Raw genomic sequence first — 15,067 nt, forward strand, 5'->3', positions numbered from 1 at the left:
AGATATATGTTATGATTTCTCCCAGCCTGTGGCTTGCATATTTATTTTCTGATTGGTGTTGTGTGTGATAAGCACAAAATGTTAATTTTGGTGAAGTCCAATTTGTCAGAGTTGGTTTTTGGTTGTTTGGTGGCTGTTGCTTTGTATGTCTAAGAAATCTTTGCCTGCCTGAAGATATTCTCCCATGTTTTGCTCTGAAATTTTTAGGATTTCAGGTTTTACATTTAGGTCTATCCTCTGTCTCAGATTAAATTTTGTATATGGTGTGAGGTAGGGTGTTAAAGTTCTTTTTTTTATTTTTCATATGGATACAGAATTATTCCAACACCATTTTGTTGAAAAGCCTTTCTTTTCTCCATTTCTTTGGCATCTTTGCCAAAAGTCGAATGACCATATAGGTGTGGTCTATGTCTGGGCTCTCTAGTCAGCTACACTAGTGTTCGTCAATCCTGAAGCCAGTAACACACCGTGTTATGATAGCTATAACTTTATAGTAAGTTTTGAAATCAAGTAGCATAAATTCCTGAAACCTCGCTCTTCTTTTTCAAAATTGTTCTGTGTACCCTTGTGTTTAATTATAGAGTCATCTTGCCAGTTTCTCCCCAAACTTTTTTGGGAGTTTGATTGAAATTGTGTTGAATCTATAAACACATGTGGGGAGAACTGACATCTCAACAATAATGACTCTACCAACCTATGCCCATAGTATATTTCTACCAACTGTTTTAGGTCTTTTAAATTTCTTTCAACAATGCTTTGATGTTTTCAGAGGAAAGATCTTACGTATCTTTTGCTAAATTTATAAAGTTTTTAAAAATTGAGATGAAATTCCCATAACTTAAAATTAACCATTTCAAAGTGATATTTCAATGGTACTTAATACAGTCACAATTTTGTGAAACCAGTACATCTATTTAGTTCCAAAACATCTTCATCACTCAAAAGAAAACCTTGTGCCCATTAAGCAGCTTCTACCAATTCTGCCTTCTCTCTCATCCCTGAAACCCGCCAGTCTTATTTCTGTCCCTATGGATTTGGCATTCTAGGTATTCCATATAAATGGAATCATGCATTATGTGACCTTTTATATCTAGCTTCTTTCACTTAGCATAATGTTTTTAAAGTTCATCCATGTTGTAGCATGTGTCAATTTTTCATTTCTTCTCATGGCTGAAAAATAGTATACACCATATTTTGTTTATCCATTCATCCATTGATGGACCCATGATTTGTTCCACCTTTTGACCATTGTAAATAGTGCGGCTATGATAAGTATTTGAGTACCTGTTTCCAATACCTTTGAGTATATAGCTAGCAGGTGGAATTGCATAGAAAAAAATTCTATGTTTAATTTTTTTAAGAATTGCCAAACTGTTTTCCACAATGGCTGCACTACTTTACATTCCCGCCAGCCCAAGGTCATAAAGATTTACTCTTATGTTTTCTTCTATGAGTTTTATTGTTTTAGCTTTGATAGACCACACTTCAGGTAACACTGTGTTAGAGCACTTGTAATTCTGAGAACATATAATACCTTAGTCAAAGGAATCATGCTAATGGAGGAATTTCAGCTTCAAGGGAGTTTGGTGAGAGATATTTTTGTTTAAGAGAGGTCTCCAGCATCCTTCAAATTATGTCAGTAATTGGACTTCAATTCACCCATGTGTACAAAGGGTCTGGCTTGGCTCCCTTGGCAGTGTGCACCGGAGTTTAGTGGTTAAAAGCAGAGGTTTGGGGGTCACCTGGGTAGCTCAGTCGGTTGAGTGTCCAACTTCAGCTCAGGGCATGATCTCACGGTTTGTGAGCTCGAATCCCAGAAAAGGCAGAGATTTTGAAGTCATAATAACCAAAGGTTCAAATTCCTAATTTTCCACTCACCTACTACGTGACTTAACACCTTTAAATAGTTAAATAGTCTCTGCCTCATTAGGGTTGTTGAGAGAATTAAGTGAAATAATGTGTTAAGACACTTAGCACAATGTTCAGCTTACTGTAATCACTCAATGAAAGTTGGCTGCTGCTATTATTATTGGCTGCCAAGTAATTGGATGATAGTGCCATATAAGCAGAGGGATGAGAAAGAAACGACATATAAAATCACAGTTTCACCAATGATGGTTTAGTACTGAATCCAAACAGTATTTAACCATGTTTTAAAGCACACAATTTGGGGTAAATGTTGATTCTTTAAAAAGTCAATCTCCAGAGGGCCATAAAAGCTATTTTAATCACTACAACTAATTACAAGGAAGTATAAATCAATAAACTTTGCTAAATGGTCTAAAATATAATAAAGAAAACCATCATTAACAATCATCCAGGAAGCCACTGTCCTTAATAGTGAGATGATGTAAAAGTTGGATGAGAAGAACGAATTTTTTTATTTGAAAACTCCAGACGTTAACAATGCTCTCAGGGAAGTTCTTAATTTGCTACAGAGTAGTGGCGTTTCAGCATGATTATTTACTTTAGGTAACTTGAGTTCATTACTTCTAAACTATATGTATAGGAGGCCTGGTTTGGAAATAAGGGGCCATTTGCAGCAAGGTATTTTCAGCTCTTAGCATTTTTTTGGATCCTTTCTCAGCTCAAAACCGGCTATCTTTCCATTCTTCCTCCTGAAGCTACAACATTGTTTCAGAGCCCACATCGAGATTGGAGTCCAGAGGCCTTTAGAAAGCCTTAGCTCTCTTTTAGTCTTGTGTGGTGGTTACTGGCCCAAGTCTAGGGAGTCCCAGGGTTATCACCCGATTTCCACGTGTACCCTGCTGCCCTCCAGCTAGGAGAGACAATGCCCACATGGGTTCCTGAGTCAAATTGCTCTCCACCCATCATATCCTCAAGTCAAGCACTGGGTTTGCTTCTTGCCAGCCTATTTATTCTCAGTGGTGTGTTTTCCCAAGGCTGGAATGTGCCCACGAATGCCAAATGAACAGCAGGCACCCCTTATCAAGGATGATGATGATGGACAACCTCCTGTTCCTGAGATGTCTGTGCTGCTGGGCTCTGTTCCCTTTGTGGTCCCGGCTACGCACCTGGTCACAGATTTGCTTGCGTCACACAAGAACCCATGAGGCTTTTTGGACAGTGTCCCTTTCCAGCCTAGTTCCTGACCTACCCTGGGGAGCAGATCAAGTCCATATCTAGCCCCTTTCGCCATCTTTACCTATCTATATTGCAATGGGGGATATCAGAGATAGGGACTTGTTCAGCTCTGATGATGAGGCCAAGGGATTGAGCAGAAAAAGCTTGTCATGGCAGTAGACGAACTGGATTTGAGGCCTGACTCTGCAACTAACTAGCCTTCATATCCACTGACCTCCCTTAGCTAAATCAAAGGGCTAATGACAACGTAAGAATACAAAGATGGCGTAAGAATGCATTGGAAAATTGTTACACTAATAAGAGGGGTGTTACCGTCGGCTGATCACTGAGCCCCAAACGGAGAGAAGGGTTTTGCAATCAGAAATTTTGTTAACAGAAAATCTAAAATAATAGCGGTTTAGGCAAGACAGAATTTCATTTCTCTCCAGTACAAAAAACAAACTTGCAAGTGGGAAGTCCAGAGTTAGAATGTTGGTTCAGTAGTTGTTGGGGACCCAGGCTTCTATTTATTATCTTTCTGTGCCCATACTAGCATACGGCTTTTATCTTCAAAGTCACCTCATGGCCCAAGATGGCTTCTGGAGCTCCATCCATATCACAGACATCAGAAAAGAAGGAAAGGGAAGGGAAAAGGGAAACATGGCCTAAGTCAAACTCTTTTGAAGTGACCTTCCTGAAAATTCCACATATTTCTACCTACATCTTATTCACCAGAACACAGTCACACGGCCGCATCTAACCGTGAGTAAGCCTGGGAAACGTGGCCTTTTATTTAGGTGTATTGCCACCAAGAATGGATACTGCTGGATGGTAACTAACATTTGCCACATACGGTCATTTGAAACCAAATGACATGTCAACATTCTACGAGAGAGAGTTTGAAGTGATAACCATGTAGCAATCTGCTTTTGTGACTGGCTTAAATAAAATAAACAAGATCCACTTAATCAACAAACATATTTTGGGTAGCGACTACATGTGCTCAGCAGTAGAGGGACGGTAGTGAGCTGAAATGGACGTCTCCTGCCTCCGGCCAGTTTATGGTGCACATCTTCTTACAAAAGGAAGAGAGTGTAATTGTAAACTGGGGTGTGGGTTGTGTATGGTGGATCGTGGCAGGTGGTCAGACTTGAACTTTGTGCCCTCAACTGTATAGAGAGACAAAGGACCTCTGTCACTGGGCCCGGGGTCACCTGGAAGCACCCCATTGAATGATGTGGTTACACATTCTTAGCACGCTGATGATATTCCTCTTCTCTGACCTTCCTCACTGCTGACCAAGGCTGTTTTAACTCTTATCCTTAAGTGAAAGGGATCCTATCTGCTTAGAGATAGGAGAGAATTCTCCTCTATTTTCCACAGAGCTGACGCTACACTCATTGCTCAATCTAAGGAAATTGGGGTGTGATGTACCACTCTCCTTGCCTGTGGCAAATAGATGAGCAATTACTCAGGCGTCCTGAGTATCAAAAGCATCCGTCTGAAATGCCTGTCCCAACAGGAAATGCTTTATCGTGTGGGTCCGGCTTTCTGCTTTGACTTGCTATGGCCATTTCTGATCTTATTATTTCATTTGGGATAAAAACAGAGAATTTTATTTGTATTGCCCTTACTCTTCATTAGCTAATAGTTGGCTTCACCTTGGAATTTTAACATGACAAAAGACTCAAAGAAAAGAGCACATCATTTTCCTGCTGTCATTTTGTGGGGCCAAGAATTTTTATTTGTCCTTCTGAAGAGTGGCTTTATTTTTAGCCCCACGCAGAGCTTTAGATGGATGTCCTGTCTGTTTCCACAAGGCAGTTCAGATAACCCAATCACATCCAGTTTTAGGGACAACTTCTTTTTGTTCCAACTTAGAACCATCAAGCATTGCTAGAAGAAAGAAGAGGTATTCACTCTCCTTAATGAGAAAATATGTGGATTAATGACATTTCCATATCATATGCTGGATCATGACTCTTGTGCTCTGAAGGTTTTGGGCTTGGGTGTATAACTTCATGGTTGGCACGGAGGACTGTTAGGCTCTACTGCTTGTAAGAAATAAAGTCTGATAAAATACCTAACAAGCGGGGAGACTCTGAGGTCATGAGTATAAAGACAGCTGCAGTTTCCAAGTGCTTGGGGAAAGATGCACAGCCAGGCTTCGACAGAGCCTGGAGTTTAGGAGGAGAACGGAAAGGCACAACGTATTTCCAGCATCCTCAGCAGGAGAGGCCAAGGGTCTTCCACAAGAGCTTGGCCATTAATTCAGTTCAGACCTATGCCACAGTTACGAACTCCAGCCTCTCAGACATACTGGTGAAATCCTCTGGCTCTAACTTCCTCTTTGCTTCAAAATTATTTGCTGATATTTTAGCACTGGTAACTCTGAGATGCTTCAAGCTGCAGTTAGAAAGGAAAAGAATGACATTTCAGGCTCGTTTATACAGCCAGTTGACGCAGCTGTAGGACAAAGGCCTTGAGTTCATCTGCAGGTCTGCTAGTTGACTCCAGCCTGCCCAGTCACTGCTCTTGCTATCTGGTCCTGGAGTTTACACTGGGCTCGGCAGAAAACAACCACTGCTGTCCCCTGGTGGCTGGTCATAAAGCCAGGTCTGCGTTCACCCAGAGAATTTTCTTGTATTGGCTTAAAGTACAAAGCTAAGGGTGCTGGGCTTCCATCCCCACATACAATATAAAGCCTACATGGAGAAAAAGGTCCACCAGCTTGACTGTCCAGTTACCCCCCTGAGCACAGCCGCCAGTTTCAGAAACGTGTGCCACGTCTGAAAGGCTGTGTGAGCCCTATGCTCAGACCCAGGCCAGAACACCTCAGAGAGGGCAGAATGCCTCTCTGCCCAGCATCCTCATATTATCTTCCAGTAGTCATTACTGGGAACCTGTCCTCGGAGTCCAGAACCCGGTTAGATCCTTCTCTGACTGGCTTCCTATCCTTCATGGGCTAGGAACAAAACCACTAATGAGTGAGCCCTCCTTTGGTTTCTCTCTCTGTTTTTTAAAGTTTATTTATTTATTTATTTATTTGGGAGGGGGAGGGGCAGAGAGAGAGAGAGGGAGAGAGAGAACCCCATGCAGGCTCCACACTGTCAGCGCAGAGCCTGATGAGGGGCTTGAACTTACGAACTGTGAGATCACGATCTGAGCTGAAATCAAGAGTTGAACGCTTAACCGACTGAGCCACCCGGAGCAACCCCCTTTTGGTTTCCTAATGTGGCAGCCGAAGGTAAGAACATCTATCTCAAGGGTAAATTGTGAATATTTTCTGATAGTTCGTGATAATGAAGATGGTGGGGGGAAAGTGTCAAATATCATGGTAATACATTCGAAACCTCTTTTGAAATCTGTCAAGGGATGCCACTGGTGTGGAACCTCTTCAGTTAGGATGGTCTTTGGCAACTTCACGGTAAGAGGTCTTCCACGGTAGATTTCTGTGTAACCCAGCAAGACCTTAGAAATCCTGGCCCCAAAGGAGTTATGATTTTGGCCCTTCTACCTCATCTGAGAGGCAGAATTTTTGGCGTAAAAGGACCCCAGACTTTGATTCAACATCACAGTAAGGAGGAAGGTACAATATCAACTCCATCACCAACACTGTCAAAAGAACTAGCGGGAATACAGAGGCTTCCTTTACCCATACAAAGATCCTAACATGATCATGGGAAGGACTCCAGTCACTAACAATGGCCAAAGGAGGCTCACCTAGACTTTAATAATCATTTTTGAAGGAATTCCATTTTCAAAAATAAATTTATTCAAATATTTTATGTCAAAATAATACTAAAAAGTATTCATTGCTATTAGTTGCCCCCAATCAAATGTGCACTTAACTACATGAACACAACTATTACTTCATAGTCTTTTTATTATAGACTTTTTTTTTTATCCACATGAATGTTAAAGAAACTACACCAGAGTTAAATACCATTTTTGATAACATGATTATATTCTTAATTACACTCAATATTAAACTGTAAAATATTTCCAGAGGAATACAATCTTCATTCATACAGCAGGCAAAGTACCAGAGAGGAAGGGGCCACGTCTAAGTCTGTCCAGTTTGTTGTGAAAAGCAGGTTTGTGCGGCTGATGCCGTCCCAGCTGTCGAAATGTGATCCCCACTCCTAGGACAGGTCTTGTGTTTCCACCAAGAATCACGTCTTCCAGTGTAAAAGACAGTCTTGCAGAGCCACCCTCTCCGAGTGTGCAGCACTGAGTTCACTTGGGACCGTCCACGGATTTCCCACCCCGGTTGGCTAACAGCACTCCCACGCTCTGGGTTCAGTTGGCCTTGAAAAACACAAAGACTCAAACTTTGGTTCCACCAAAAGATGCGACAAGCATTGACTGCTCTGGTTGGCTCCCCCCTCCCCCCCACTAATGAATGGCCGCTACAGTCTATTTTACATGGTTGTCCATGCTGCTTTGAGGTCACTTGTCCTTGGGTTCTCCCGAACCTGATTTTGTATTTGATTCCCAAGCCCTTTCAATTCGCAGTCTTTATGTGGGTCAGAAGTGCTCAGTGACAGGCTGTATCTTACAAGAGAACAAGAGTAAGTGATTCTGTGCACCTGGGATAGAACAAGAAATGCAGAATGACAACTTCAGCCCCATATAGTCAGAGAGTTTAAAAACACATCAAGTAACATTTAGTGCATCCTGAAAGAAGACATTTTTGGTACAGTTTGGATGAAATATTGAAATGGTGACTTGAAAGCATCTTCCTTTGTACATATATTTGCCTGCTCTCTTAGTTTATGCATCTCTGCTGACACTGAGCCAAAGTAGAGCTATTAGATCAGAGTATGCTGGCTTGCGATGCCTCCTTTACAGGAAAGTCATGTTTGCTAGGTTCTAGAAGCTCCAGTTTGCTTAAGACAGCCTGTGGTGAAAGGGGCAGACAGAATTTCATGCGCCAGTGCCCTGCTTTGGCTTTGGCTGGATTGCCCAAGTTAACATCTATATTTCTTGTCCTGGGGGGTCAGGGCAACCGTAGAAGCATGGCTGGAGTTTTTGTGACTCAACAGCAACAAAACCATCGGATTGGCTATTAACTGCGTGTTTACAACTGATGATAGAGGATGCGGGTCAGGCCACAATCTCCCGGTACGAATCACACGAGAGCAGATGAGTGTGGGGTGGCAGAGCCAGGCAGCCCGGCTCGGATCCTGCCACTTGCTCACAGCAAGACCACAGACAACATACTCAGCTCTCTGCATGTCATTTTTCTCAGCTGTAGCGTATGGTGAGAGCAGTGGACCTTCTCTCAATGGGTTGCTTTGGAGATTAAATAAAAGAATTGACACAAAGCCTTGAGCAGACTAGGAGCACATTGTCAATCTCGATGGAGACTCTTGAAAGAACCTGGTCCTATAGGTCTGACTACAGAGGAGAGAAATGGATATGCTATTCCCTCCCTTTGCCTTCGATCTATATAAAAGGAAGACACAGAGTGTTCCGTTACAATTCCTCTACATCATTTTAAGACCTTTTTCTTGTAGTGATTTTTGTAGCAACTATTCCAGAAATGAAGAAAACTAACAATTAGTTACGAGACACAAATCAAAGAGGTAGATGTTGTCAGTATAGGAAAAAAAAATCCTCAAACTCTCTAGAAGGTGGAAGGAAGGAGTAATCTGTGATGAAGAAAACGCAGACACAAGGCAAAAGTAGGTTAGTCATGCCCTTGGGTGTTATATATGGTCTTGAGCATACTTTAATAAAAGCAGCCCCTTTGTGGGAAAGGAGAGAGAGTATGGCAGATGTCTGGTATGCAAGAGTGGTGGTCAACATTTTAGAACTGGCAGAGACTTTGATCAGGTTTGGCCACCTACATTTTATTGATGAGAGTGAGCCTCAAAGAGATTGTACGATATTATCCAAGATAATATGGGGCAGCAGTGTCAGATTTAGAAGCCAGACTCCCTCCAAACAAACCCAATGATCCTTGGGAGACAGAGAAGTGGAATAGAGTCACATGGACCTGAATTGAGTCCTGGTTCTGCCACGTGCTAGCTGAGTGGTCCCACTGAACCTCGGGGTTCCCATGTATGAATGGGGACGACAATAGGATCTACCTTCTAGAGTTGGAATGTTCAAAAGAGATAGATAATGTGGCAAAGAATTTAGCCCAATGTCTGGCATAATCAGTGCTCAACAGATGATAGTTACTATTATTTCTGGCTTGGTCACGAGTTTCTGTATGACTACGAACAAGCCATTTCCCAGGATCCGCTTTCCACTTCTGTAGAATGACTGAAAGACCTGGGTGCTTCATCTAGCTACACGGATGACATCTGTATAATGTCAAAAGATGCTCGGAAGAAAAAGAACGTAATGATTAAATTGCTGCTGACATCATGGCACTTTTTTGGTGGTGCAGATTTCACAAAGATCACACTGGGTGTCTGGGCAGGACACGGGGCATGGAAACAACCTCAGGTAAGAGAGACTCTCAGGAATAATTCTGGTGTGAAAAACAGTCCTTGATGCAAGGACAAATGCACATAACATTTTGAAAATTTTTTTCGAATCATTTTCGTTGTACTGCGAGCTTACAATGAAACAAATACGCAAAGCAGCCCAATGGCTAGTCTACTAGGGCTTGTTTTAGGAGGTGGTTTGAAGATAAAGAAAGAAAGCAAACTACACTTAACACAGCTGGTAGCTAAACAAATAGAATTCATTGCCCCAAAGGGGACTATGCCTAGGTTGAAGAAAGGTTTAGATAAATCCATGGGTAATGGGTCTTTAAGGAGTTATCAAGGGAAAACTAAGAGTATTCAGTGCACGTGCTTAAATTTTAGGGTTGGTGTTGTTAAGAACAACAATTTGGCTCTTCTAATGGAATTATGCAATTAGTAACCTGGTCTGGGTGGAACCTTATTTTGACTCAACATGGAATTTCTTACATCCTAAGGTAGGGCAAAAAAGATTTGTAGAGCAGTGATATGTGGCGATACTCGCTCAGCTTATTAAGTGGATTGCCTGTGGTTTTGAAAAGCTTCCTCCTCTTAATAGTCATATTGGAATCCACTGGGTGGCAAGAACACAGCACACTACCTTAAGGGTCACTCTTGCATAAGACATTAATGCATCAGTCCCTAATTTGGAAACCTGTGGTCACTCAGCAAGGCAGAATTTGTCTCTCTCCCTTGGTGTAATGATTTTTATTTTGTAATCTCTCTTGGGGTAATTCCTTGCAGGCTTGGCATGTTGAGAATCAAACACTGCCTCTAACAATATGGTCGTGATTCTCTGCTTGGCTGATTTAGCTCAGCATTTAAGTAACCACTAATCTTCTGAAAGCACCAGGGTCTACTTAGAGAAATCCCTGTTGTCTGCAAGGATGGAAACAAAATCAGCATGAAGGAAGCATTAGTTACTAAACACAAATCAATCTTTTTTTTTTTTTTTTTTCCACCTAGCTGTATGCGATGTCACCATCAGAGGCATGGTTTCTGGGCAGTCTTCATTTTGTAGGTACAAGAGCAGTCGTCATAAGCAAAGAAGATGAGTTGGGGAATAAGAAGGAGTAAAAAGAGTTTATTGAAGTTCCTGAGTGGAGATCAAACTACATTATAATGGATGAATATCATAAATGAGGAGTAAAAGAAGCCAGATACAAAACAATGTTCTGTACAAGGTCCTTTGCTAAAGTTCAAAACCAGGCAAAGCTGATCTTTGTTGAGTGGAGGAATAACTGGACAGGGGTGCAAGGTGGCTCTCTGGGTGCTGGAAGCCTAAGTAGGTTCATCTTGTGAAAATCCATTGAGTTTTGATTTGTTGACTTCATGACTTGATTTTTGAACTTTGATGAATATGTATCATACTTCAACAAAAATGTTATTTAAAAACACATCCTAATATATTCTCTTTGACTTGAAAGAGAATTTGACATTTTCAAATTATTATACCTATGAGTTTATCAGCATTAATTTGGGTGATTCTTGCCTTGATTGCCTTGGTATTCTGAGTTAAGATTTAGTGAAGTCTGACTGTTGTAAAATTATTCATTTCACACAACTGGTGCAAACCTGTCCGCTCTAATGAGAAGGAAACTGTCCAATGTCAACTTCAGACTTAAGAATGCTTGAATATATAGACCAGAGCCAACTCACAGGCCCACTTGCTAGAACTTCATGGATATGGAAACACAATGACTTATTATTTGACTGTCTTTCTTGCAGAAACATCTGCTTACAGAGGACAGGAAGTGCATGCACTAGGGGCAAGTGGGCACTGAATCTAAAGTCAGGAGCCCTGGGATCTCTTCGCAGCTTTGCAACGTGGACATAAAATGTCACATCTCTCTTCTCCGTACCTCAGTTCCTTGTGTGTAAAATGAAGGGAAAGCATATGAATGAGAGACTGTCTTGGAAATAGTTTTGAGCTCCTGATGAAATATGAGTGACATAATCATCATTATTTAAGACAAATTCTGAAAATTATCACTAATAAAGATGATGACAAGACGTGGGACTGTCATTTGTACAAGGACAGAGGAGGCTTGTGATATGCAGAAAAGAGGCATGAAGGGAAGAACAGGAACCACACACCCGTGTTGTACAGAATTCTTTTTGCCAATAGATTCTATTAAGTTGGAAATATTCCAGAGGGAAGTTCCAGAGGGAAGGATGGGGAAGAATGATTCTGATAGGAATGGGTCACACTGATAAATGACCACAATCCTAGTGGGCCATGAGCACTTACAAATGCTCCCTCTGACATCTGAGTTCTTCCCTGATTTAGCAATTCCAGTTGTTAGGTCATCCTAATGTATTGTCACAGAAACAGCAAGCCTTAGTTTTGACATCCCTTCAATTCTAACAATTATATATGTCTTCTGCATAAGCAAAAAGTTGCTTTTGAAATGTTTAGGTATGTTCTGAATACAGCCAATGAATTTTTACTGTCTTCCTGAGAAGCCTGGAATATTTGTTTTTCAAATTGTTGCCAGGGATGTGACCTCGAACTTGGCTTCAACTCTAGAGAAACAGTGATTGGTTTAGGGAAGGAATGAATGACTCTTCCTACAGAAGACGTTCTCCAAGGTCTGTGTTGCCTGCAATTGTTCCCATCACCGTCTGTCAGTAGCTCACCGAAAGCCAGATTTCGGGAAGGCTTTTACAAGCAAAGGAGAGGCAGAGAAGATGAGACACAGTAAGCATGATTGAGGACACTCCACTTTCCTGCAGAGGGGCAATACTCAGGCTGTTAGGGAGAACTGCAGAGAGCAGAACACCTCAAAACAGGACAAAGATCGCTTCTGCAGACTGAGTACAGACTTTTGTTACTTTTAGGAATTTTCCGAGGAATCTACAAAATGTACATAGCCACTGGCTTAGGAAGTCCCATGCCCAGGCATAACGAAGTTCATCAGTATATTGGCTGAAACACAGGATGCAACTTTACTAATAATCCCTTGGGCTATGTCGAAAACATCAATAAAGAACATAGCTGAGTAATAATTCAGAATTCAGGAAAATCTCTTTCTTCTGGTAAGCTTACCTTTTAGCTTTTGCTGAGATGGGCACCAAGCTTTTCTTTCCTGATCAAGCTTGCTGCATAGGGGATCTGTAAGATAAAAACAGGCAAAGCTGTCCAGATGAGCTCAATTAAAAAAAAATTTTTTTTAATGTTTATTCTCGAGAAAGAGAAAGAGCATGAGTGGGGGAGGGGCAGAGAGAGAGTGATGGAAACACAGAATCTGAAGCGGGCTCCGGGCTCCGAGGTGTCAGCACAGAGTGCCATGCGGGGCTCACACTCTCGAGCTGTGAGATCATGACCTGAACTGAAGTCGGACGCTGAACCTACTGAGTCACCCATGTGTCTCCAGAGAAACTAAATTCGAAGACAGGTGCATAGTGGAGACCTTTCATCATGCTTAGAAATTTGAATGCCAGTAAATCCCTCCCTAAGGAGAAAAGGTCTCCATCCGATCGGCAATAGCATGGAGCTTCTGGGATATAGCAATTCCTAAGGCCTGTTAAAAAGCATATCAAGGACAACCAGTGATCACAGTAGACTCTTGCTAGAGCTAGTCTCTGAGGTCAGTATATGACATTTCACCTTAAGAAGTTTTTTTTTTAAATTTTCATTTAATAATATGGTACTGTTATTTTTTTATTTAGGTATGAAAACTAAGTTATGATGTTATAACGTATGTCCAAAGTAAAGAGACAAGGATGTGATTACAAACTAGTTCAATGCCATCTTTCATTTAATTACAGTGACCGACTATGCTATTATTATAAATCACAAAAATAAGATGAACTAACTAAACACAAATTATTACTCTGGGTAATTTCCCAATAACTACTAAGAAGCATCAGAAATAATTGCACTGAGTGGAAAATACAACCCTTGAGAATACTACCTGGATAAACTTGAAAAGTACTTTTCAGTACTGGGACTTCAAATGAAAGCCTATCCCATTTGATACGTTACTTTTCATTAGAAAATCTGAATGGCTAAAATTGGACTGCATGTATTATTTAGATTTACCTTTCCATTAACCCCAGTTAAGGTAGTCTATCATTATGTTACTTACCTTCATCATTGTAAGACTCAGGACTCTAGAGATTTGCATCTATCATGCATTTAAAGAAACACATATTCAGCTTTCTAGAATATAACATGAAATATGGCTGTGATGTGAAAGCAGTGAGGGAAATAAAACTATTTTCATCCGATTCAGCAATGTTTTTGAATACTGGTACATACGCTCTCCATGTTTCCGGCATATCTGTGTTTTGTTCTCCTGATCCCCCATCCACAAATATAAGCCTTTTCTAGTGGGAAGAGACTATGAATCTGTGAGTGACTAATATGGTCCCAATCATATTGGGACCACTATGCCATAATAACTGGTCAGCTGAATAGCCTTTTTTTTTAATTTTTTTTTTTAATGTTCATTTATTTTTGAGACAGAGAGAGACAGAGCATGAACGGGGGAGGGGTAGAGAGAGAGGGAGACACAGAATCGGAAGCAGGCTCCAGGCTCCGAGCCATCAGCCCAGAGCCCGACGCGGGGCTCGAACTCATGGACCGTGAGATCGTGACCTGAGCTGAAGTCGGAGGCTTAACCGACTGAGCCACCCAGGCGCCCCTGAATAGCCTTTTTAATGGCAAAAAAGAGAGAGGACTAACATAACCATCTCACTCTTTTGATACACAGGCACAACATGGATGATTCCGATAGCCACATATCTGATCAAGAGCACAGACAGCATGAATGAATGATTCATTCATGCAGTGCCCTTATGGCCCTCATATTTGAGTACCAACCTCATATTTGAGGACATGAGCTGCGATGAGCCGGATGACGACAAGAGCAGTCACATAGGGTCCTACTCTAGTTACCTCTTCTCACTGGACATCATGCTACATCTGCTCTCAACAGAGATGCACGTTTCCCATCACAGCGTTTGCTGCGACATGCCAAACACAGGGATTGCCTCTCTCTTTCTGTGCATGATATAACGGAGCCTTGAATGGAATTCTATTAGTTAGGATAACAAGTAGAAATGATGTAAACCTCGGGGCAAGAGGAATTACCTAATACAATGTGCTTGTGTCACGCTCACATTTAGAGATAGTCCTCGACATCAAGACTCCGGTACCACAGTGACTGAGAAAGTGACCTGTCCTGTTCCATCCCAGGCCCTACTGCAAGTTAACATCGCCAGGGGCCCACTGCCTCATCAAAGCCGATAAACTACTCATCCTAACCCTAAGAAAACTGTGGGGAGGACACTGCTTTCATATCTAAGTCAGAATGCCTTTTTCCTTCCTTCCTTTTACCCCAGAAACAATGTAGCATTTCATTAAGGTGGGACGCTGAGGGGGGAAAAAAAGCTTAGGAAAAAAAGGATGTTTCCATATATGCACATTTGATTCCCAAATCTACAGACTGGAATTTAAATCCGTTTGAAGAATTACCCACACTCAAACATTGTTG

General features: G+C 41.5%; 1 protein-coding gene across 1 annotated transcript in view; it reads right to left on the reverse strand.

Annotated features, from left to right (window-relative positions):
* Nucleotides 1-6,952: 6,952 nt before the first annotated feature.
* The window catches only part of SKOR2 (SKI family transcriptional corepressor 2), a 43,371-nt gene continuing 35,256 nt past the window's right edge, over nt 6,953-15,067 (reverse strand). The window contains 2 exon segments of the mRNA XM_043558756.1: nt 6,953-7,676; nt 12,616-12,681. Of these exon segments, the coding sequence (XP_043414691.1) occupies nt 12,619-12,681 (63 nt within the window). The 3' untranslated portion in view covers nt 6,953-7,676; nt 12,616-12,618.

Source organism: Prionailurus bengalensis, chromosome D3 (assembly GCF_016509475.1).
Source record: "Prionailurus bengalensis isolate Pbe53 chromosome D3, Fcat_Pben_1.1_paternal_pri, whole genome shotgun sequence".
Lineage (NCBI taxonomy): Eukaryota > Metazoa > Chordata > Mammalia > Carnivora > Felidae > Prionailurus > Prionailurus bengalensis.